The sequence below is a fragment of the Gadus morhua genome, chromosome 3, assembly GCF_902167405.1.
Source record: "Gadus morhua chromosome 3, gadMor3.0, whole genome shotgun sequence".
Classification (NCBI taxonomy): Eukaryota; Metazoa; Chordata; class Actinopteri; order Gadiformes; family Gadidae; genus Gadus; species Gadus morhua.
Genome location: NC_044050.1, coordinates 30,147,867 through 30,172,227, shown reverse-complemented (window position 1 = coordinate 30,172,227; position 24,361 = coordinate 30,147,867). Strand labels below are relative to the sequence as shown.

The 24,361-nt window shown below is 48.6% G+C and overlaps 1 protein-coding gene and 1 long non-coding RNA gene across 6 annotated transcripts in view; one reads left to right on the top strand and one right to left on the bottom strand.

Moving 5' to 3' along the window:
• Nucleotides 1-7,930: 7,930 nt before the first annotated feature.
• Nucleotides 7,931-8,758, top strand: LOC115539768 (uncharacterized). The gene is made up of 3 exons (XR_003976033.1): nucleotides 7,931-8,185; nucleotides 8,259-8,649; nucleotides 8,733-8,758. It is a non-coding gene; the product is annotated as an uncharacterized LOC115539768 (long non-coding RNA).
• A 4,900-nt stretch (nucleotides 8,759-13,658) lies between these two features.
• The window catches only part of LOC115539747 (keratin, type I cytoskeletal 13), a 39,728-nt gene continuing 29,025 nt past the window's right edge, over nucleotides 13,659-24,361 (bottom strand). Inside the window, exons 3-7 of one of the 5 annotated variants that reach the window (XM_030350541.1) lie at nucleotides 15,923-16,073; nucleotides 15,599-15,760; nucleotides 15,387-15,485; nucleotides 14,893-15,077; nucleotides 13,984-14,236 (exon numbers count right to left, since the gene is read on the bottom strand). In XM_030350541.1, the coding sequence (XP_030206401.1) occupies nucleotides 14,898-15,077; nucleotides 15,387-15,485; nucleotides 15,599-15,760; nucleotides 15,923-16,073 (592 nt within the window). In that variant the 3' untranslated portion in view covers nucleotides 13,984-14,236; nucleotides 14,893-14,897. Of the gene's footprint in view, nucleotides 14,237-14,836; nucleotides 15,078-15,386; nucleotides 15,486-15,598; nucleotides 15,761-15,922; nucleotides 16,074-24,361 lie in introns of all 5 variants that reach the window. The other 4 variants (XM_030350540.1, XR_003976011.1, XM_030350539.1 and 1 more) reach the window with 4 other exon arrangements.

Below are 24,361 nucleotides of genomic sequence, written 5' to 3'. Positions count from 1 at the left end.
GCATATTGTCGTTCTTTGACACTGGGGAGGTGATGGGTCAGTTAAAAATGATTGAAGCATATCATCACTCTAACAGCTCTCCCATCTCGTGCATCAGCAGGGGGGTCAGGATTATTATCTGGATCATTGGGGGAAAGAGTAGGACATTGTTCTCCTCTAATAGCGGCAATGTTGTGGAGAACCACACATGCCACTATAATGTCACAAGCCCTTTCCGGGGTGACCCTAAGGCTACGAAAGCACTGGAACCGGGCCTTGAGTATGCCGACGGTCATCTCCACTCTGGCTCGTGTCCTGCAGTGAGCCAAGTTGTAGTGTCGCTGTGGGCCAGGGTCAGGGTCAGGGTAAGGGGTCAGCAGATAGCGCTGGCAGGGGTACCCTCTGTCTCCGAGTAGATAACCATCAAACTCTCCTATGATAATATAAGATACACTTTATTGTTTCAGTTGCAATAGGAGGAAACAAAATATTGATCATAGGATATAACTATATACTGGATATATAAACTGTATATATAAACTCACCACGGGCAAATCTGGCACTCATTGTAGAAGCTTTACGTCAAAGCTTTATGACATGAATAAATTATTGCTTAGACTGTTACCTGCAATTCTGTGCAACTCTTCTTTGAGAAGTCTGCTGGGTCTGTGACTTGGGAACACTACAAACGTGTATAGTAGCCGTTTCAGTGCAAGTGTCACATTTCGAACAACCCTTGGACACATGCTCTGCATCACCGACGTTATACAAAAAACTGCCGTTGGCAAAAAAACGCAGTGCAATACAAAGAATTTGCTCGGAACTGAGAGCGTGTCCATGATGTGTCATGTGAACTATGTGAGGGCTGAGAATATTGTTTGCATAAATTATAGATGATGCAGAGAAACGGAAACGCTCAAACAGGTACTCATCAGGGAATGATAAAACATCCAATCGGGGTCTAATAACCCTCTCCCGACGGAGATTTCTGCGGAGTATCTGCGCCTCGACATCAACTTGCTCTTCAATAAAAGGACTATTTACACTATTTACATGCCAATCTGGACGATGCCCCGCAAGGGGCAAAGGCCATGCCCGAAAGGCAGAAGGCTGTTCTGGTGGGTCTGCCAGACGCAAGACCCGACGCCGGAACACAGGTATAGCCCCGCCAGGCGCAAGGGTCAACTCTGTGCAGATAAGCAGCCCAGGTCAGCCCGCCAGACGCAAGGCTGACCAATTGTGGGCTCAGGGTTACCTCAGAGTCCGAGCCACACCATGTACCTGCTCCGCGAAAGAGGGTCCCGCTGCCACATTCAGGCGGTAGAATCTGGTGAACGTGGAGTGGGAGGACCAAGTGGCTGCTGCGCATATGGTGGCGAGAGAGGCACCCCGCAACAAAGCCCAAGAAGTCGACACGCTGCGGCTCGAGTGTGCTCGAATCCTGGAGGGGGCAGGACCCAGTGAGAAAGTCGACACTTCGACAGTGGTCTGCCCAAGCAACTAGTGCGAAAACACACAAAGAGCTGGTCTGACTTTCTTAGCGGCCCTTACCGGGCAGAGTGCTAGCTGGTCCGCTGCTGAGACAGGTAGGGACTGCAGCTCTATTCTCTGGGACAGATGGAAGTCAGACAGAACCTTGGGCAAGAAGGCTTGGTTGGGGCGAAGAACCACTTTTTCTCCCTCCGGAGAAAAAGTAAAGCAGTCCCTGTGGACGGACAGCGCATGGAGCTCGCCTATCCTCCTAGCCGAAGTGATGGCCAGGAGGAAAGCTGTTTTTAGGGTGAGCCACTTTTGGTCCACATTGCCGAGGGGCTCAAAAGGCGGATGCTTCAGAGCTTCAAGGACAAGATAAAAGTCCCAGGGAGGTACCTGAGGACCCCTACTGGACGCTGTAAGCCTTCGTGCCCCCCTTAGGTATCAGGAGATCATGGAGCAGCCATCCTCACTAATGGCAAACTCTCCGATACGGACTGCCTTGATAGCTGCCAGCATGCCTCTCAGGGTGACTGCAGATTTACCGGCCTCCAACTGCATCTGCCGGAAGAGCAGGATGTCCTGGGTTGAGGCCAAGAAGGGGTCTGTTTGTTGTGCCTGGCACCACCCTGTGAAGACCCGCCATCGATAAGTGTAGGCTGCCCTAGTTGATGGAGCTCGGGCCTCCTGCATCGTCCGCACCACTGCCTCTGGTAACCCTAGGGCCAGGAGCCGGTCCCTCTCAGGGGCCAGGCTACCAGCCTCAGCCATGCTTGGAAGGTGTGGAAAAATTTCCCGCCTGCCTGGGACAGGAGGTCCCCCCTGAGAGGAAGCATCCATGGCTGACCCTCCAGTAGGGTAGGAATCATCGAGAACCAAGACATGTGAGGCCAAAACGGTGCAACCAGGATCAGCCTCACCTGCTCCATTTGCACCCTGTGCAGAAGGGCTTGGAGGAGGGTGAATGGGGGGAAGGCATAGAGCAGGGTCTGCGGCCAAGATTGCGCCAGCGCATCCCATCCCAGAGGAGGATCGTCGTTCCTCAGGGAGAAGAAACGTGGGCAATGAGAAGATTCTCTGGTCGCAAACAGGTCGACCTCCGCCCTGCCAAATCGGGACCATATTCTCTCAACCACCTGGGGGTGGAGTCTCCACTCTCCTGGACTTGGTCCCCCTCTGGACAACACGACCGCCGCCACGTTTAGGGGCCCTGGCCCATGAACGGCCCTGAGTGAACTGAACTGTGGATGAGCCCATAGCCATAGAGCTGTTGCCAGTTTGCAGAGGGTTGGGGAGCCCAAACCCCCCTGCCTGTTGATGTACGCAGCTGTTACTGTGCTGTCTGTTCTGACTATGACATGCTGTCCCTTGAGCCGCGGCAGAAAGTGCTTTAGGGCTAGACAAACCGCCCTCAGCTCCAACAAGTTGATATGCTGAGACCCCCAGCGGCCCCTCCAGGGTCCGTTGATACTCTGACCTTTGTGTACGGCTCCCCAGCCTGCTAGGGATGTGTCTGTAAATACGATCTGACAGTGAGTCACTGACCCCATGGTCTGCCCGCTCCTGATGTTGGCTGGGTCCCTCCACCAGCGTAGGGCTCTCTAGAGCCTTTGGGAAACCGTCACCTTGGCACGGGCGGGGCTCTGTGGACACAGGCCTACACTTAGGAGACACCTCTGAATAGGGCGCATGTGAAGAAGGGCCAGAGGGACTATCTGTACCATTGCTGCCATAAGGCCCATGAGTCTGAGGCAAACCCTCCAGTCCCTCTGAGCCCTGAGGGTGAAGGGACTGAGACAGGCAGCAAAGGACTGCTGTCTCGCTGGAGAGAGGGTAACAGTAGCCTCCTGAAGTCTAACACCATGCCAAGGGAATTCGTTACCCGGCAGGGTTGCAGCTTGCTCTTCTTGGTATTGAGGCACCACCCCAGACACTGAATGTGAGTCAATAGCAGGGCCACGTGTTGGCGACATAGCTCCTCTGAGTTTGCACAGATCAGCCAGTCGTCCTTTCAGATCGATGGTCGTGAACCAATCCCCTGCCTTGATGGTCAGCCGAACTCGCGGAACCGTCAAGAACCTTCATCTAAGGGGGCGGAGGTACTTGTTGAGCCCCCTGAGGTCCAATCGCCCCCTTCTCTAAGAGGGTAGACAGCTCCATTCGCAGAGTCTGGGCTTGTCGTTGGTTGGCCACCGTGGTAAAGATCGGAGATCTTGCTACCCTGGGCCTGCGCCAGAACTGCAGGCGGTACCCCTGGGTCATGGTACACAGCAAAAATCACAGTGTACATTGTACTCTATGGGTGTACATTTAACACTCATTTCGGGGTATATATAGGTCCAAGAGTTCAGTGTTCACTGAACACTGTTAGAAGAGCAAAATATGTACTCCAAATTTAGAGTTACATTTGAACACTTTGAGAGTGCAAATGTACTCTATAAGTGGTACTTTTGGGCACTCATTCAGTGCTTCCTTACACCTGCAGTGTAAACCTAGAACCCCAGAGAGAGAAAATATGTACTCCAAGTCAATGCTTTGTAGCACTTCGCAGAGCTGATTATTTAATACTTCTAGAGTGAGAATGTACTCTGACTGGTGTACAACCAACACCTTTGAGGTGAATTATCAACACTTCATGAATGAATAGTCTACACATTAGATTCTTGCTGCTGTTGTTGTTACAGTGCATACATATATAATATAGTTAACATTATAGTTCAACTTTAATTATTTTACATCAAGAACCATATTTAGTTTTACATTTATATGATGTAACAAACAACTTGAAAATAAATAAATAAATGTGTCCCTGTCAACCAATTAAAGGGGAATTCCGGTGTAAAACGGATTTGGGATATGTTTTGTATGATAATGAGTTGAAACGTTCGTTTTGGAGCACAAAATAACGCATATAGACGCTTTCTTCAGTTGGCTGTTTTTAGCCGATTCTATCAAAACGCTATATACTTGGAACAATGGGGGCAGTGGTTATGGTAAAAACTAAATCTCTATTTTAAACCATTTAAAAGGCTAGAAGTAGCCCGACACTTCTTTGGTAGTTCAATAAGGGTATTAACATATAAAACGAGGCATTGAGAACTTTGTAAGTGTACAGATTGTTTATTAAAAAGTACATTTTATACACCCAATACCATCAGTAGATCACCCGTCGACGCCATTTTGTTTTCAAGACTCGATAAGTAGATTGGCAAACACAGAGATTGTGACATCCATCAGCAACACACAAGCTCTGGCGGCATGCCATGGGACCTTTAAAAATAAAATAAAAATGATCAGGATACAATTACCCTGTGAAACTTCACTACACGATCCACAGCTTCCCGGATACTGATTTTGACAGCTCCCTTCTTTCCACTTGGAGGTGGTGGCAGGAGGTAGACCAGCAGGAGAAGTGAGGCCATGTCACTATCCCAACCTGAAAAGGGAGAGCACATACTTTGAGCATGAAATACACCTGATGAAAGCACATGACACAACATAAAAGGTTCAAAAAGTTCTTGTCAATAAATAGTCAGCATCTAAGAAGGTGGCCAAATACAAACAGGTTATTATCATAGGACCCTTTTTTTTTAAAAAAGGGTCCTATGTTCCCCAGTCTCATACAAAGAGGGGAACATAGGACCCGGGGAACATAGGACCCGGGGAACATAGACACGCTCCCACTAAATTAAAGCCACGTGCCTCGTTAGCATTAGCTAAAAATGGTAACGAGGCGTTAGCTAAATTGAAGACATGTGCCTCATTAGCATTGGCCATTAAGTTTGACGTTAGCTAAAATCGTTAGCATTTATAAGTTGGTTATCAGATCTAAAAGACGAAGAAATGCTGAATATTCTGCATTCAGGGTTTCTGCAGGTTTGAACAAGTTAAATTTAAGACTTTAATACCTTCTTAAGACCCATTATGAATACAATTTCTGACCTATGAAGGACACACGCACAACTAACTATGAAACATAGAAACCCTGTGCATTATTCACTTGGTACTTTTCTTACCTGTTTACATTCCCGTGAAGTTCAAACATGTCTTCGCTCACTCGGAGCAATTCCTTGGCGATTTTGATTCGATCCTCTCTAGTCAACCGTCTCTGCCAAAACAGTTTGCCGCGTAGTGTGGAAGAGGACAAACGGTCACATGTCTCTAGATTCAACCAATGAGAAGGCGCAGCGAGCCAATGACGAATCGAAACCTAAACCGACGTGCCGCCGGGAAAGTTTCAATCAACCGTTGGACACTCAGAGTCCATCATCCTAAAATAAACACTTAAATTACTCTACACCAGCATTATACTAGAGACAACACCCAAGAGTGTTTCTGGTACACCCCCAAAAATGTACTTAGTGCCTATTCAACACCAAAGTGTATACAATCTACTCTGGTCATGAATACTGGCCCTCCTGTGCTGTGATGAGAGGCGGGGCTGGCTGGCCCGCAAACCGTCAGGAACGATGCGGGCGTCTTGAGGGGCCGCGTCTGCTAGCAGATGGCCCCCTCCGACCACCTCTTGGGGAATCACCATGTCCCCGGGGCGCTTGGAGCCGGTGTCTGAGGTCTCTCGGGCCCCAGGCCTGGGCTACTGACTGAGACGCCACCCGAGGTGTAGGTGCTCCTGGGTGCCTTGCCCGCTTCCCCCGACTGCCGAGGGACTCTGACACCTCATCCGCACAGCGACGACGATCCCGCGTCTGTTGCAGCAGGGAGGAGGCCTGTGGCCCAAACATGGCTGTGGGCTCCACTGGCACCCTGAGGAGACAGTCCCTATCTGCTGGCTGTAGCTTCAACTGGGACAGGCACAGATGTCGTCTCACCACCCAGAGCTGAGCCAACGAGCGGCCTGATGCCACTGCCTGCTCCTTGGACACCGAAGCCAGGCACAACGTTGCTGACTGGAACTCCCTTGCCAGAGAGGCATCCACCGGCTGGTTGTGCATGAGACCAGCTGAGATGAGAGGAGGTGGGTGTACAGAGTCAGGATGGCCGCAGTATTAGCCAGACGGGCTTGAATCGCCGTGGACCTGTGCAGCTTGCCCAAAAGACTCTCCATCGCCATACTGTCTTTGTTCAGGCCGGACCCCCAAACAAAGAACCTGGGGAGCGAAAGAGTGGCGCCAGGTCTTGGTCCACAGCTGGAAGTGCCCCACAGCAGACCTGCTCTTGGCCGGCCATGTTGGAGAACACTTTAGTCTGCCTTGACCATCTATGGTAGGATGATGGTGAAGTAAACTGGCGACATAACAGGTTCTTGAAGTCTGGTAGGAGAGGGATCTCTGACCTGAGACCTTCCTCTGCTTCAACCTCGAACCTGGAGGCAGCAGCTGTCGGCTTTTCGGGTAAAACGATGTTCAGGGCCTTGGTTGCCCTGTCAACAATCTCCCGAAACAGGTGAGCCAGCTCTCGCCCGGAAGGGTTAGCTGAGGGAAGCTGTTCACTGGGAAACTCCCTACTCTCTGAAGAGAATACTGTCTCCACATCCAAGTCCTCCTCCTCGGAACCATCGTACTCCCTGTCAGAGAAAAGACTGGGAGGCCGAGAGGGACCCACGCAGAGAGAAACAGGGGCCCTAGGAACATTGAGGGAGAACAGGGAGGCTTGCGGTGCTCGGGGGCTCCGTGAGCCTCCCCGGCCCCCCGGAAGCCCTCCTCATCTTTCTTGCTGGCCCTTCCAAGGTAGGTAACCCTCCCTATTTTGATGGGAAAAAATGGAAGCGGGCTGCCCTTGTATGCATCGGCATGATGAAACAGTTCATGCATGACTGGGGTGTATCCCTGGCCAACATTGCATGCTGGTGGCCTAAACATAACACACAATTATCGTGGCCATCCTCGAGGGGCATGGCAATTTATTAATTAATTTATTAATTAATTTACTTTCTCAGGCAGTTGTGGGTTTCACGGACAATACACTGTCAAGACTCTCACAGCTTTGCTTTCAGCCAGGGAGCGGATTAAACACGATATGGCTATGAAAAAGGTGTCGGACAATCACACTCGCCGGCTGCTTAGGCGAGAGCTCCTACGGAGGTAGACAGCAGACCGCAGTGACGCACCGATAAGGAGTGGGACACTGGTGTTGGTAGGACTTCTGTGTTTCCACAGAAACGTTGTCGCCTCGCCTCTAGCGGACCGAAGTCACTGCCAGGCGAGGGAACTGAAACCAAGGCGTAAGTCCTGGGTTGCACGTACAATACGTCGGTGTCACTACGAAGCCAAAAAGGATCTTTCTTTTCCGGGTTAGGCTACGCGATCCAAGGACGCTGTCCGCAGACAGACTCCAAAACGTACACAGGCAAGTGGATACCAATGCTGTAACCCACACACGTTAATCTAAGACGCAACCCCACACGGTACCTTTCACAGTGGAGATCCAACAATCAATGATTGCACGTCTACACCAGTGTTTTATAGTGGTGTGGGCGTGACCAGGCTTACCGGTGTGTCTTAAAGCCTATCCACGGTCCTTAGCAGTCATGGGGGTTATACCCCGTACATATGGAATATGTAACGGAGTGGAGAGATGGTCTCGATACGATAGAGAGCAATCTATTTTAAGGTAAATTTTGATGGGACCTGCACACTACTGTAAAAAAAAAAATGTAATTAGGTGGGGCACTTTTTTGGGTAATCAACTGTCTAATCTTTATCTTCTACCAGTTACTGATGATGGTGTAATCTGTCTCGTGGAGCCTTCTGCCATAACACACCTCCATGCTGTTGTAAGTACTCTTAATATTCGACAGATTTGTCATAATGGGTAGAAAATAACACAAACATTCTGTTTCATCACAGGATGATGATGAAGACACCTTATCAGCTGCCATAGAGAGGGAAGTAATAACTTTGGTTTCAGTTAATTGTTCCACAATACAACTCGCAACTTCTTTCTCCCTAACAGAGCAATGCCGGAAGTTACAATCAGGAAGAAGGTCCATCAACCTCCACAGCACAGCTTACCTCAGTAAGATGTTGTTCAGTGTTGACCCACAACTTACAATGACACTAAGTAGACATGGCACTGTGAAATTCAACGTAATTTATGTTCCTATAGCTCCCTGTGGAACAACTTTACAATGTATATTTAGAATCCCAAATAAACAAATCACACCTAGAAATGGAGCACATAAGGCTGCAGATCACCAAAACAAAAAAGGAAATACAACTGCTGGACCATCAGTTAAAGGTGGGTGACGTGCCCACAGGTGGATGTTTTTTAATTGTTTCAACAACAAAGGATTAACAACTGTACAACATTTGCCCTTCTAGGAAATAAAGAAGACCCCATAAAATGAGGCCTATTGTCGTTCTTTGACACTGGGGAGGTGATGGGTCAGTTAGAAATGATTGAAGCGTATCATCACTCTAACAGCTCTTCCATCTCGTGCATCAGCAGGGGGGTCAGGATTATTATCTGGATCATTGGGGGAAAGAGTAGGACATTGTTCTCCTCTAATAGTGGCAATGTTGTGGAGAACCACACATGCCACTATAATGTCACAAGCCCTTTCCGGGGTGACCCTGAGGCTACGAAGGCACTGGAACCGGGCCTTGAGTATGCCGATGGTCATCTCCACTCTGGCTCGTGTCCTGCAGTGAGCCAAGTTGTAGTCTCGCTGTGGGCCAGGGTCAGGGTCAGGGTAAGGGGTCAGCAGATAGCGCTGGCAGGGGTACCCTCTGTCTCCGAGTAGATAACCATCAAACTCTCCTATGATAATATAAGATACACTTTATTGTTTCAGTTGCAATAGGAGGAAACAAAATATTGATCATAGGATATAACTATATACTGGATAGATAAAATATATATATAAACTCACCATGGGCAAATCTGGCACTCAGTGTAGAAGCTTTATGTCAAAGCTTTATAACATAAATTATTGCTTAGACTGTTTCCTGCAATTCTGTGGAACTCTTCTTTGAGAAGTCTGCTGGGTCCGTGACTTGGGAACACTACAAACGTGTATAGTAGCCGTTTCAACGCAAGTGTCACATTTCGAACAACCCTTGGACACATGCTCTGCATCACCGACGTTATACAAAAAACTGGCGTTGGAAAAAAAACGCAGCGCAATACAAAGAATTTGCTCGGAACTGAGAGCGTGTCCACGATGTGTCATGTGAACTATGTGAGGGCTGAGAATATTGTTTAGATAGATTATAGATGATGCAGAGACACGGAAACGCTCAAACAGGTACTCATCCGGGAATGATAAAACCTCCAATCGGGGTCTAATAACCCTCTCCCGACGGAGATTTCTGCGGAGTATCTGCGCCTCGACATCAACTGGCTCTTCAGTAAAAGGACACGCCATGTCTGCCACTGCCTTCCGTCTGCAGGCTTCAACTTAAGAGCAGGAGAAACTCAGGGTTAGTTGAAGAAAACCTGCCAGCGAGCAGGTTAATTTCACAGAGTTTGTTGCTAGTGTAACTGACTCAGTGTTAAGCTGAACTGGCTTTGTGAAACCGAAAAACCAGAGTTTCCCTCATCTCAGGTTTAACTAACTCAGAGTTTTCACTGAACCTGCTTTCTGAAACGGGCCTCCGGTCCACTTGACATCGGGTAGGCGCATGAGTGTTTATTTGGCTACAGGCTTTTCTAATGTCTCATTTTGGCTGCTGTATGTGGTGCACTTTCCTGTCCTTAACGTAAACATTAACCTATTCAGTAGGCCTGCCCCGACGTGAGTCAGACATGACGATATGTCTTTCCTTTACTTCTCAAACTACGTGACAATTGCATGCTCATCAGCCCGATTTTCAAAAATCCTCGGGGGAGAAACCCCCAAACCCCCGTTTTAAAAGGACTCTAACTTCTGGGCTACAGCCCCGGATGTTTTCAATTGCTAGCGACGCTCCTGCCCTTGACCATTCATTAACCACAAATATTGATCTACATAGCATATCTTTCCAGAGCCCTGTTTCAGGTAGCTGGTTTTGAGGCAACCCCGAGTTGGTTCGCTCTGAGTTAGTGGAAACTCTGGGTTTTCCGTTTCAGGTAGCAGGTTCAGCGCAACCGAGAGTTAGTTGCTGCGGCAACATACGCCGTGGACCTAACCTGCTCGGGAGGTGGTTAGACCTACTCTGAGTTTGTTGTCTATAAGGCTGAAGGCAGCTCTCCGACAGAAGGAAGTGTTAGAAATGGCATGTCCTTTTCTACGAGAGCCTGTGGACGTAGAGGCTGCGATCCTCAGAAGGAATCTCTGTGAGGAACGATTATTAAGACCCCGGTTGGATATACTTTATTTTCCTGATAATTTTCTTCACGAGCGCTATCGTTTTTCAGCGCAATCTATCATTTATTTAGACCACCTTCTCAGCCCCCATGTTAACTGTCAAACGCACCGGGGGCATGCATTAAGTTCATTTTTTTATTTTTTATCGCAATTAACGCCTGTGCAGAATGATCCTCCCCGTGCATCCCACCCGCTCTGTACTACAGTCACTTCAACGTTGTGGCTTTCCCATGATCAGAGTAGCTGACTAACCACGGACCTATAACTGCTGCAAGTCAAGAAACTCATTTTAAGAATGCAAGGCAGAAAAGTCCCTGGTACTGCTTTTAACCAGATGCTGTTCTTCTCTACATGCACATGCTCAGCATAATCGTCTGCATTGTTCACTGAAGTAAAACCCTTTGAGTAAACTGTTCAACAAAATAACTTGTCCCACCACAGCCCGTGTTCTAATAAAGACAATCTACTTATTATGAGGATTTTTTTATTTCCTGAAAGCACAAAAAAAAAAATTCATTTATATTGGGTATGTTTTTAGAGCAGGGAACAGTAGCCTATCCCAGTTTGCACCTCACCCACCTATAACTTATGTTCCAAAATTTGGATCTCCAAAGCATCCTTTTGCATCTTTTGAATTGTTACAATTGCATGGAGGTTGGTGAGGGCATCTGGTTCAAGTAGGGCGATGACGCCATCAGTAACTGGAAGAAGATGATTAGACAGTGCAATTATTACTTGAGCCAGAAAATTGCCCCATCTAATTTGCAACGCGCTGGGTTGCGTGTACATATCTAATTATTTTGAATAACCAACCTCTTATACTGTAAAGGCACTTCTATCCTGGGGGGTGGGGGGGTTCAGAGGAGCTCCCCCCAGGGATGCCCTCAGCCACAGGACGCATACTCTGTTGGCTGAGGGCCATCTCCTCAGCCTCTGTGAGGGCTGCAGGTGGTGGACCCCCTCCAGTCTGCCGGGCCTCTGCATTTTTTCGATTTGCTAACATGGAGGAAAATGTTACCCTAATATTCAGTAAGCGCTATTTTGAAGACACATATATATATTTATAATGCATTTTGCCTAGGTGTAGCCTTCTAATATATCTAAATCCTATTAAATATTGGCAGTGTTGGGGTGGCTGGGAAATGTAGGCCTACTACTTACATTGACTGCTTAAATATAGGTCACAAATATATAATACATGTTGAACATAGCTGTAAATTAGGTAGAGCCAGCAAAACAGCACAATTGATTTGATTTCAATTAAACATTAGTTTACCTGTTTAAACTATATTTTTGTACTTCATTTGCTGCCAAGTCCTCGTGGGGCAACTGGGGGTTGCGTAAATTCACACACACACACACACACACACACACACACACACACACACACACACACACACACACACACACACACACACACACACACACACACACACACACACACACACACACACACACACACACACACACACACACACACACACTTTACATATTGAATAAGTGGAAGATATTAAACTTTCCTCTTATTTTATTTTATTTTACTAATTTATTTGACTCACGCATTGACTTGTTCAGCTATTTCCTGCCAAGCTCTCAAGACGCTCTCGCTGCCGCGGCGGTATTGCTTTTTTTGGTTAAAATGGGTAACTGCTCGGCATACACGTTCATTAGAATTTCCAATTCCGTGGGGGAAAAGTAAGTGGATCTACGCTTTTGGTCCATGTTTGATCATGTTATCAGAGATCCATTGATGATTGCTCTTCATAGTCAACAGGCACGCCCTCAACCCAGAGTGAACATACTCAGAGTTGATTAACCCAACGCTGATCACCTGTTCTGAAACCGAAAACCCAGAGTTGCTTTTCAACCCTGAACTCTGAGTCAACCAACTCAGAGCGCAGGATTAAACTCAGAGTATGTTAAACCAGCTACCTGAAACAGGGCTCAGGTCACAGCTTTACCCTTGAACAAACATCAACCATTATGTTTAAGGAACGATGGTGTACATGTGAGGTTTACCCTTGAAAAAGCACACAAGATAGGAACAGAGTTAACTTGCTCCCTGGCGCCATGTCAAACCTTACTTATAGGGGAGGGGTGATCAGCTACCTTCCACCATTAAAGTATCTATGTTTTATAGGCCTAATAATAATCATAGTTTACCATAAAATATAGGGTTATTTTCTTCCATACCACCTTGACCCAACTTAACATTTGGTGGTGCATTTATCTTACTGTAAAACTGAAATTAATATGTTATCCACATCAAGTAATATGGGTCAAACATACGGTCAAATTAATCTTGTGAATATGGGTCATAAATATGGGTCAATATTGGTCGTAAACGAGTCTCGTCTTGACCTTGAAACTAGTTTCTAAAAGGTGAATTTGGCCTTGATTTTATAATATCGGTATATCATATGTACTTTGCATATAATCGAGTTTGATTTGTTTTACATTCGGCCGAATTGGAGTTGATCAAAAACGGTTCACGTTACGACACGGCATCGAAAAGTTAGAGGTCTTTGACCGTGGTCGTCTGATCATGAAATGTTATAATTATTCAGGGTTCCGTTAGACTATCTCAGGGCGAAACGGAAAAGTAGCAACAGCAAATCAGGCACTTAATGTACGCACTCCTTGAATGTCATTTGTCCTGGCACTTAAGAATATTACTCAGCATTGAGTAGCGTCCTATCTTAGCTATCTCTGTTCTGAACAGGGAATGGGTTAACCTAGTGATGGTTAGCGCTTGGCACTTGGTTCTATGGACATCCTTACTATAAAGACAGCGATAAACTGTTCTAAAAATTTTACTTATTGTTAGTCGCTCTGGATAAAAGCGTCTGATAAACGCCCTGAATGTAAATGTAAATGTTATCAATTGGTTGAAAGGGAAGGTCCACCAAAACAGAAGCTTCTATTGATGCAAAAATAATTGATGAATGATTCTCTGGGCCACGTTTTAGTCAGCAAGGTAGAGCACTCTTTATTATTTTTATTGGATCCAAATACAGCGGGCGCGACACAACAGCTCTGGGTCTTTGATTCCTGGGTGTGTAGGAGAGGGGAGTCCCGGGATGTGCAGTTTGGAGGTGTTGGCCTCTGGTTCCTGGGTGTGTAGGGGGGAGGTGTTGGCCTCTGGTTCCTGGGTGTGTAGGGGGGAGGTGTTGGCCTCTGGTTCCTGGGTGTGTAGGGGGGAGGTGTTGGCCTCTGGTTCCTGGGTGTGTAGGGGGGAGGTGTTGGCCTCTGGTTCCTGGGTGTGTAGTGGGGAGGTGTTGGCCTCTGGTTCCTGGGTGTGTAGTGGGGAGGTGTTGGCCTCTGGTTCCTGGGTGTGTAGGGGGGAGGTGTTTGCCTCTGGTTCCTGGGTGTGTAGGGGGGAGGTGTTGGCCTCTGGTTCCTGGGTGTGTAGGGGGGAGCTGTTGGCCTCGCCTGGTGCTCTGCCAGCGGTCGAGAGGGCTGTCCTTACTGGTGGGTTCAGCCTCTGTGACCACGCGGTAGGTGGTCTAGGTGCTGGAGCTGGAGCTGCTGCCAGTGCTAGGGGTGGGGGCGAAGAATATTATTATAGATTAAGCAAGCCATTAAATCCAGTCACCTTCCCTGAATATCAGAGCCTTTTGATTGTGATTATGGTGGTTTATTTTGAGTACAAATTGTAAATAAAGCAATACCATGAGATGGTATGGATTCTCCTCCCATGTGCTGTGATTTCCCTATTGGATAATAAAGAACTATCTCCTCTTATATGTCCTTTCCCGTGGGTTTACTTCCCTGTTGACCTTTTTTATGTGAATGCATTGATGGATGCTGTGGTGGCACTCTTTCTGATGCTGTGGTGGCACACGTTTCTAAAGAGTGCCTTAAAGGGGTGATATTCATACCACCAGGTATGAGTGTGATTATCCATTACTGGCCACTTGATGATCGGCCTTTTCTTGTACCTTAGTGACATCACAAAGGGGCGTGTCTACCTAGTTGTATGATGGACGGATCAGAAACGTTTGCTACGGTTCACTGGGAAGGCGGGTAGACTGATCTATCCCGCATACATCTAGGTGGACACGCCCACTTGTGATGTCATGAGGACACAGGGAAAGGCAGATCATCAAAGGGCCTGTAACGGCTGACAACACTCACACCTGGTGATGTGACTTCACCTCGGCTAAAGACACGCAGCCCGTCCCCTGACCGCCCTGGCCTACTCGTCCAGCAGTCTGCGGTACTCTGCGATCTCCATCTCCAGGCGCGTCTTGGTGTCCAGCAGCATCTGGTACTCCTGGCCCTGGCGGTCGATGTCGCCTTGCAGGTTGACCAGCTGCTCCTCCAGGCTGGTCACCTGGTTCTCCGTCTCCTGCAGGGTGCCCTCGAGTGACCCTTTCTGCGGTCCGCAGGGAGGGGAGAGGAGGGGGGAGAGAGTGTTTAGGAGGGGAGAGGAATGGACCAATGTCACCTCTCTTAGGTTCAATAGTGAAAAATAATAACTCTGGTTACCCTGTCCCTGAACACGCCCTAATTAACTAGGGTACAAATATCCCCTGACCACACCCTTAGTAACTAAGGTAACCCTGTCCACACCCTAATTAACTAAGGTAACCCTGTCCCCTGACCACACCCTAATTAACTCAGGTAACCCTATCCGCTGACCACACCCTAAGGTGCGGTCTTCCGCAGAGAGCAGTGCACCCACAATGGTGAGCTGTGATTGGAGCTCTCTCTGCAGGGACTGCAGCAGGCGGTTGAGGTTGGTTTCTGTGCTCACTGCGACCTCCTGTTTGACCGTCGCCGCCTGCGATGGAATCAAACACAAGGAGCTGAAGATTAACACTTATGTAGATGGAAACACGATGCAGCATACAGCACGGAGAACATGTTCTGTCCAGTGGAGTCCTTGGTTCCTACCTTCTCTTGGAACCAGGCGTCCAGTTCCTTCTTGTTCTTGGCCGATGCCTGTTCGTACTGCTCGTGGATTTCTGACAGGACGGCGTTCAGGTCCTGCGTCGGCCCCGCGTCCACCTCCACGTTCACCTGTCCCGTCATCTGCTGCCGCTGGCCGAGCATCTCCTGGTAGCGCCGGCGGGAAGAAGACAAGTTAGAGGCTGAACATGAAATAAGCATCTCCACTGAGCTTCTGAAAGGCTGTGTTTAGGATCAGAGCGTACGGCGGTTAGACACGATGAGACACGAGGAGACATGCATGACGGGAGCCTGGCGTTACAAACCCACCTCCTCATGGTTCTTCTTCAGGAAGATCAGCTCCTCCTTCAGCCCTTCAATCTGCATCTCCAGGTCAGACCTGGCCAGCACGTCCAGCACCCTCTTGAGTCCGGCGAAGTCCGCCTCCACCGACTGCCGCACGCTCAGCTCGTTCTCCCTCCTGTGGAGCACAGCGTTAGCGAGGACTACCCTCAGAGACATCCTCTCTCTACAGTCAGCCTGCGCAGTCACGGTGGCTGTCGCTCTCTGGTCTTCTTACTTTCTCTTGAAGTCGTCCACCGCCAGCTTGGCGTTGTCGTTGGCCAGGTAGATGCTTCCGTCGACACACATGGCGCCATGGATCTAGAGCGGTGAAGAGCAGGGCAAAAGAACGCAGGAGTAGAGGAACGAGTCATTAAGCGAGGTGTTCAGGAGGACGGACAGTAAGCAGCGTGAGGCGGAGGTCTTCCTGCAGCTCAGGGGACGTACCTTGTTGTGCAGGTCTGCGATGGAGACGAAGAAGGCGGAGTAGTCTCGGGATCCGGGAGAGGTTTTGTTCTCAAGGAATTGTCGGATCCTCAGCTCCAGCTCGGCGTTGCCGTTCTCCAGGGACCACACCTCTTCCAGGTAGGTGGCCAGGCGGTCATTTAGGTTCTGCATGGTGGCCTTCTCATTGGCGTGCACGTCGAAGTTATCTCCTCCTCCGCCGCCGCCTCCACCACCGAAGCCGCCGCCAATGAAGGGGCTACTGGCACCGTAGGAGATAATATTGTTGTAGCCGATTCTGATATTTCTGGAACTAATTCGCGTGGAATTGTCGATGGTGCTAACCTCATGTCCCATCGTATGTTTTGTAGGAGAGGAGAACCTGGAGATGAAGAGAGGAGGAGAGAGCGACTGTGGTGCACTCCCCTGCTCCTGCTCTGCTCTTTATAATCCCACAGCGGAGGAGGACTAGGAGGCGCAGAGACGGGCTGGAGGGAGGAGTTGCCACAACACTCCTCCAGCTGCCACACACGCCACCAGCTCGTTACACTGATTGTTAACAAGAAGCTGTTGTTGTGTGGTTGGCAGGAGAAAAAAATGGAAATGGGGCGGGGCCTCATGGAAATGGGGCGGAGCCTCAGGGGGCGGAGCCTCAGGAGCAGCTGCTGGGAGTGGCTGGCTGTCTGCTTTCCACATGCACGCACACACATACACGCACACGCACACATGCATACACACACGCTCACAGACACACATGCATACACACACGCACATACAAACACACACACACACACACAAACATACACCCACGCTCAAACACACGTGCATGACAGACATGCTTAGACTACCCACACACACGCTCAAACACAGACACGCATGCACACACGCACATACACATACAAACGCAAAGACATGCACGCATACACACACACGCAAACACACACTCACACAAACAGCACACACACATACAGGCTACCCAAGCACACATATACACATGCGCACATGCACATGCGCACACACACACAAATATTTTTTGTGAAATAAAAATACTACGTACTTTGTGTATATGTTCACCTGCAATGACCCAGTATGAGAGTAACGGTCTCGCCTCTCGTTTTGTGTGAGCTGTTTCCGCCAGTAGAGGGCGCTGTTACTGCGTCCATCTCCTCTGTGTGCAGGGAGTTCGGGTCAGGCTCTGCGTGCTGCCGGCTCCTGCCTGTGGGGCCGCGGTGGGAGCCGCACCCATTTTCACGAGCTTAACGAAAGTCGAACGAAAACCATGCCTGGTTTGCTTTGTGACCCATTGTCTGGGGCCAAACTGCTTTAAATAGTGTTTTTAGTTACCAAGGAACTGACCGCCTGCTGAGGATGTTTATTGGAGCTCTAGATACTATCTGAGAACTAACGCACTTAGTGTTGGCCTGTTGGCTCAGTGGATATAAAACGGTCGGTAAACCACTAAACCCTAATCTCATTTAGTATCATACCGTAATACAGCATTGTTCTCCACCTACAATAAACTATTGTTTGGAATCCCATCGAAGTTGATTGCAAAAGAAAAAACGATACTTACTAAGGGCACAACTGGTGCAATAGATTGTCTATGAAAATTAAGTTGAAGTTGTGTGTTTTTGTGTAGTAGTGTTGTGTAGAAATAGTGTTTATTAGTAGTTTGTAGTAGTATTGATAACCCTTTCCAAAGGAACACTAGGCTCCATTGTGGTTCTCTGGGCCCTGCTCTTGCTACACTGCTGGAAAGTGTTGGACGAGCTTCAGCTTCTGCTGGCCAGAGAGGGAGCATTCAAGCCTGCAGCTTATGAAAGCCCACATAAGTGTGAACTTATCAGGAGGTAGAGCGGGTGGGCTGGTCACCAAAAGGTCGCTAATTCGATCCCCGGCTTCTCCTAGAGTGTGGAGGTGTCCCTGAGCGAGGCCTGACTGCTCCTGACCAGCTGGCTGTCGCCCTGCGGGGCTGACTCCGCCGTCGGTGTGTGACTGTGTGCATGAATGGGTGAATGTGAGGCAATGCTGTCAAGCGCTTTGAGGGGCTACTGTTCAGGAAAGCGCGGTCTAACTGCAGTCCGTTTACCGTTGCGCTGTTGGCAGGTGATCTGAGGTGGAGGCCGCTGGTAACAACAGAGCGGTGGGAACTGGACAACGCTGGCGTAGAAGCTGGAACCAGCAGATTTATAATCCTCAGTAAAGTGGTGTACGTAGACACAGAGAGCCTGTCGGAGAACCTCTTCGTAGGTTCCATGCGCAAGCATCCAATATTATTTAGCTATCCGTCGTCGCAACGGAGACGCAAGGGCTGGGATTGGTCCACTAACACTAACAATAATTATTTCCGGCATCACTTCTCCGTTTGACTTTGTAGGCCTACCTTATTTACTTAGTACATTGTTTACTTTGCACATTAAGGACCAATAAAACATCAAATAGGATTTGTTAAGCTTTGGAAGTTTACTTACAAAACAATTACATGGTTGTAGTCAACATATAAGATCGATCGGGCGGCGAATTGCATTGCGTATCTGATTGATACGCAATGCAACCCGACGGAGAGCTCTGAATGCTCGGGGGGTCTATTTACGGAGACTGGATACGGATTACGGATGTAGAGTAAAATACTTTGGCCTTTAGTGTTAGCACTTAGCGTTAGCAATTAGTGTTAGCTCTTAGCGTTGGCTCTTAGCCTGGACAGAACCGGGATGACCTCACTGGTGTAAAACATGATACACAATACAGAAGGAGTTAGGATTAGAAATACACAACATTTCTGCCTCTGATTGATTCCTATTTTCCTTCTCACTCACGGCCATTTCAGGTTTGTCGTGAGAGCATAAAGGGAGAGGAAGAGGACATTCTTCACCCTGCTGAGAATCTCCTCTGGAGCCGAGTCAAGCAGAGTCCCGGAGAAATGCCTGCCCCCCAACCCAAGGCTCCTACCCCCCCCCCCCTGCTAAAGGCTAGGCTCCTAGCCCCCCCCCCCCCCCGCTAAAGGCTCTAATGGTGCAGCCACACCAACCGCGTTTACTCGCGTTGGATTACGCGAGTAACGCGCCTAACCTGACGCTTGATCAGTGTGTGGTGGTTCAACGCTTCCAACGCGTCAACGCGCCAACGCAGCTAGATGAGTCAATAGTATCTGTCTGCGTCCTGCAAGACGGAGGCGTAACTTGTAGTAGGAGGCGTAACTTGTTCTTTTCTAAATCGCGGCCCACGCAAGATCTTTCTCTTTTCGCAGTAAACAAAAAGCGTTGTAAATCACGGTTCACACGAGATCTTCATTGAAGTCGGGTCTTCCGATATTCATGACGGTAAGTAAATTTAAGGCCTAATATTTGAGGTCCGAGTTGCGGTCATTTATGTACCCGCGCACCACTGCTACATACAGATCACCTCCGCGATTTAGAAAAGTACTAGACACACCTCCGACTACAAGTTACGCCTCCCACTACATGTTACGCCTCCTAGTGCAAGTTACGCCTCCGACTACAAGTTACGCCTCCTACTACAAGTTACGCCTCCGTCTTGCAGGAGGCAGACAGACCCAACTCAGATGAGTCCATGTCCATGCAAGTGAACGGAGCGTTCCCTCTTCGCTGGAGTCCGAGGTAGGAAACCCAAATGCCGCCGTGTTTGGGTGCATGATAGAGCTTAGATCGGGTTAGATAAATAATCTCGGATATAAATAACAATAATCGGGTTAAATAACTTCACATGGTGTGTCTGGTGTGTTTCCAGCATTCACAGTGTCAGCAGAGATTTAGTCCGCCAAGACGTTGAGGTTGCTTAGCAACCAGAGACTCTGTCCATGCAAGTGAACGGAGTGTTCCCTCTTCGTCATAACTATCAAACCAAACATCCTTCACATTCACCGAGCGAACATTATGAAAGTAAAATGCACATTTCTCGCTAGAAATGTTTCCATAAACGCATTTAATGGCGTAACTATGTTACTATTTCCACCCAGAATAAAGAAAGATGTCGGCCGTATGCTTCTGTGCAAGCTCACTACGCTCTGCCAGTGACGTCGGGTCAAGCTCCACGCTGATTAGCTATCGCGGCTAAGCGTCACGCGTTGGAGCTTTGAAAGTTCAATTTTCTGAACTCCGGGCGTTGGTGCGTTGGGCGCGTTACTGCGTTTACGTGCGTAATTACGCAACGCTTCAACGCGTGTAACGCGCCTAGACCAATGGTTCCCTATGCAAAAATGCCGATTTTCAACGCCCCTAACGCGAGTAACGCGGTTGGTGTGGCAGTACCTTAAGGCAGTGAAAATCACTGCTCTAAGGCTCCTAGCCCTGTCCTAAAGGCTCTAAGGCTCCTAGACCCTCCCCTAAAGTCTCTGAGTCTCCTAGTCCCTCCCCTAAAGGCTCTAAGGCTCCTAGCCCCTCCCCTAAAGGCTCCAGGGCTCCTAGCCCCTTCCCTAAAGGCTCCAGGGCTCCTAGCCCTCATCTGAAGGCTATAAGTCTCCTATCCCCTGCCCTAAAGGCTCTAAGGTTCCTAGCCCATCCTACTAAAGGTTCTAAGCCTCCTAGCCCCTCACCTGAAGGCTCTAAGGCTCCTGGCTCTTCCCCTAAAGGTTCTAAGGCTCCTGGCCCCTCCCCTAAAGGCTCCAGGGCTCCTGTCCCCTCCCTAAAGGCTTCAGGGCTCCTAGACCCTCCCCTAAAGGCTCCTGGCCCCTCCCCTAAAGGCTCCTGGCCCCTCCCCTAAAGAGTCCAGGGCTCCTAGCCTTCCGCTAACGGCCAGGGTAAGGCTGACTGTGGCCGTCTGACCCCTGCTGTGACCCTCAGATAACGACTGTTTGCACAACTGCCATTGCTGGGATCCAGACCCTGTTAGCTTAAACAGTGTTGCCAACTTAGCGATTTTGTCGCTATATTTAGCTACTTCTCAGACCCCTTTGGCGACTTTTTTTAAAAACAGCGACAAGCGAAAAATCTAGCTACATTTTCAGCTGTTATTGGTGACTTTTGGCGATTTTTTGAGGTGAAAGCACTATCGCTATTACCTCTTCACAACGAGCACCGGGTGCCTGCGCGGCCCCTCCCCCGTCTCAAAGCACTTACAGGCAGCCCAGTCCTCGTGCAGCAGTCCCTCCCAGCTGCTCTGTTAGCAGGAGCTAACAGGAGACGTTCACGCCTCGGCATCCGGGCTGCAAATGAATCCGCGTCCCGGCCAGCAAGCCGCCGCCGACTGATCCCGCCCACTGACGTACAGTCAGGGCGGGAAAATGTAATATTTTCTTTGTCTAAATAAAATAATAAATCGCTGCGTTACATTGACTCACATTGCCTCACCAGGGGATTCCACCGGGCGCGTTACGGCGGCGTTACGGCTGCGGCACGGAACGGCTGCGACTCTTCCCTGCTTGCATTTCCACCGGGCGCGTTACGGCAGCACAACGTGCGTTACGAGGCAGCCGTATTCACGCGAGATCACGAGATCACGCGATAATTCCTAAACCTAATGTACTCAACTTCCACTCCCAAAACGACTGCAATTAAATGCCACGCTTTGAACTTCCGGCCATTGCCCTTATGAAAATGATGATTTGGTACATAAATGACGTTGTGATAGGCTACATGAGCTGAGTATTGCGACTTTATTTTGAAAATTGACCGGATGCTCTATGGCTTTTACTTTTTCACTTCCTGCCCGGCTTGATCTGCTCTGTTGAAATTGACGCGGTTCAGCAACGGCTTGCGGCAAAAATAGAAATGCACGCATCATTCGCTCACACAAGGAAGTGTTCTTACCCTGGAACTCAAACACAGAGTACATAAACTCCACGGCTGGTCGCAGGAAGGCGGGGGGAAGATGGGAATGGGAATCAAAAGTTATTTTGACCACAGTTTTTGGAGCATTTGTGGTCGTACGTGATTATGAAGAGTGTTGCTGATTGGCCTGCTTTTAGGAACACACACACAAACACACAGGCACTTCAGGCCTTTGGCATAATACTGTGTGAATTATGAGGGATGTTTCTTGTGGATTCAAGCTAGAACCAAAACTCGGGAGAACCAGAGAAGATAGTAGAAGCTGTTCGGTTTAATCCACTTCATGCTTATCTTTACTGCCAAAGAAAATTGAAATGCTTAAAGGTTGGATAGGTGATTTGCTTTTTTGGCCATTTTTGCAAAATTACTTGAAATCCTTATCATAACCCGCTTACAGCCACTGAGTTAGAAGTACTGACATGAAAATTAAACAAGTCAATCATCTGTGGAACGGGCAGGGCTCGAAAAACTCCAGCCAATCATTTCCATTGCCACCGAGTTGCATTGGACAGTAAGTACGTCAATCAAACGGTCGTACTGCACTCCCCCTCCCCCGCGCCCCGCGCGCGACCCCTTCGTGCAGTACTCGTGACCCAGAGCTCGTGACCCAGAGCAAGCTCCTGTTTGTTGTTATCCTGCGGTAGCTACTGGAACTAGTTAATCCACATTTGGACCTAGCAGTAGAAGACAATTTCCATGGCAGACAAGACGCCACCATCCCCACCACCACCACCACCACCACCACCACCACCAGCAAAGAGAAGGAAAACTCATTTTCAGAGAGTAATTGATAATAAAAACGCTGAAAGAGAAAAACTGAAATCAAGAATAATCCTAGGCGCTGCTTTCGAACGTTGGCGGCAACTGAAGGACGAGAAGGGTCTAAAAACCGATGCTTGTGTGGCGGTTGACCTAGTTTCAAAGTTTATACCGTTTATACTCGGTAATACCGGTGTGGAGACGAGTGTATTACTCGGTGTGAAAATGTCCACACCGCGGCAACCCTAGTGAAAACCAGGACTTCCAATACAATTATATGAAACAAACATACATTTTCTAAAAATAGTAATGATTTATGTGACCGTTTAATGTTTATAACATCTGGTCCAACCATAGCAGCGAGAACGTATTCTCAGCAGGGGGTGCTGGGAAAAAAAAAAACTCAGCCTGCACTAGACTCGCAACTCGTTACATTGATAAAAAAAAGATGTATAGCAGCGCAGCTCAATTACACCAGTGCATGCGCGCACAGTTGAAAATCGATCGTTCACATCCAGCTGCTCACAGAACAAGTTTAGCGCACCACCGCTACCCTCACACTTTTTCATATAACCTTTTTTCAGCACTAGGTCATATGAGCATTAAATAAATGCTGCGTCTCAAAATGCCTTGGACAGCAGCGAGGATGACTCGCTTTGCCACGGGCCGAAACAGTTCGGAGCGACCACAGCCAGAGCGAACACAGCGGGGCAGAGGAGTGTCAGGAATAGTCTTTGGTGTACACATCAGTAGGCTACGGCCTATTTGCACTACTGTTTAGTGGCAATGCAGTGTTTTATTCGATGCCTTTTTATTTTCGTATATTATTTCAATGAATACAATTTATTTATTCATAAAAAACGGATCTGGTCTTCAAATCTTTTTTCCAAATATAGGTCGTCTTACAATGGGATTTGTGTTTATATTCGGACCAATACGGTACAGCGGGCGCTCACATGACGTTAAGCATTTCCTGGTGCATAATGTGACGCTTCAGAACCTAAAATCCCGTTTCTCCCCGTTGACACGACAACACATAACCGGCGTTTTCAGAAATCTCCACTTTGGCCGGAGTTTTTAGAAATGATCGTTTTCTGTGATAAGACAGGGCCTCGGACAGGGGGTGTTGCAGCACCCCCAGCACTCCTACTTCCCGCGGTACTGGGTGCAACTTACAGCTGAATGTAGTGCCATGTTGTTAAACGAAAACCTACGCTACCCTGGCTCGCTCTCGCGCATCTCTGTTCGCGCTCGTGCATGATTGCGCGTCCAGGTACTTGGAATGGGTGGAGTCAGAGTCAGCGTTGAAGGAGAGGGGGTAGGACCATTTGAGTTGTGTATTTTCAAAATCTGCTGGCGTTTCGCAAATCACCTACCCAACCTTTAACCAGTGGGTGCATCAATTGATTGAAATAGGCAAGTACAAGTACAAAGTACA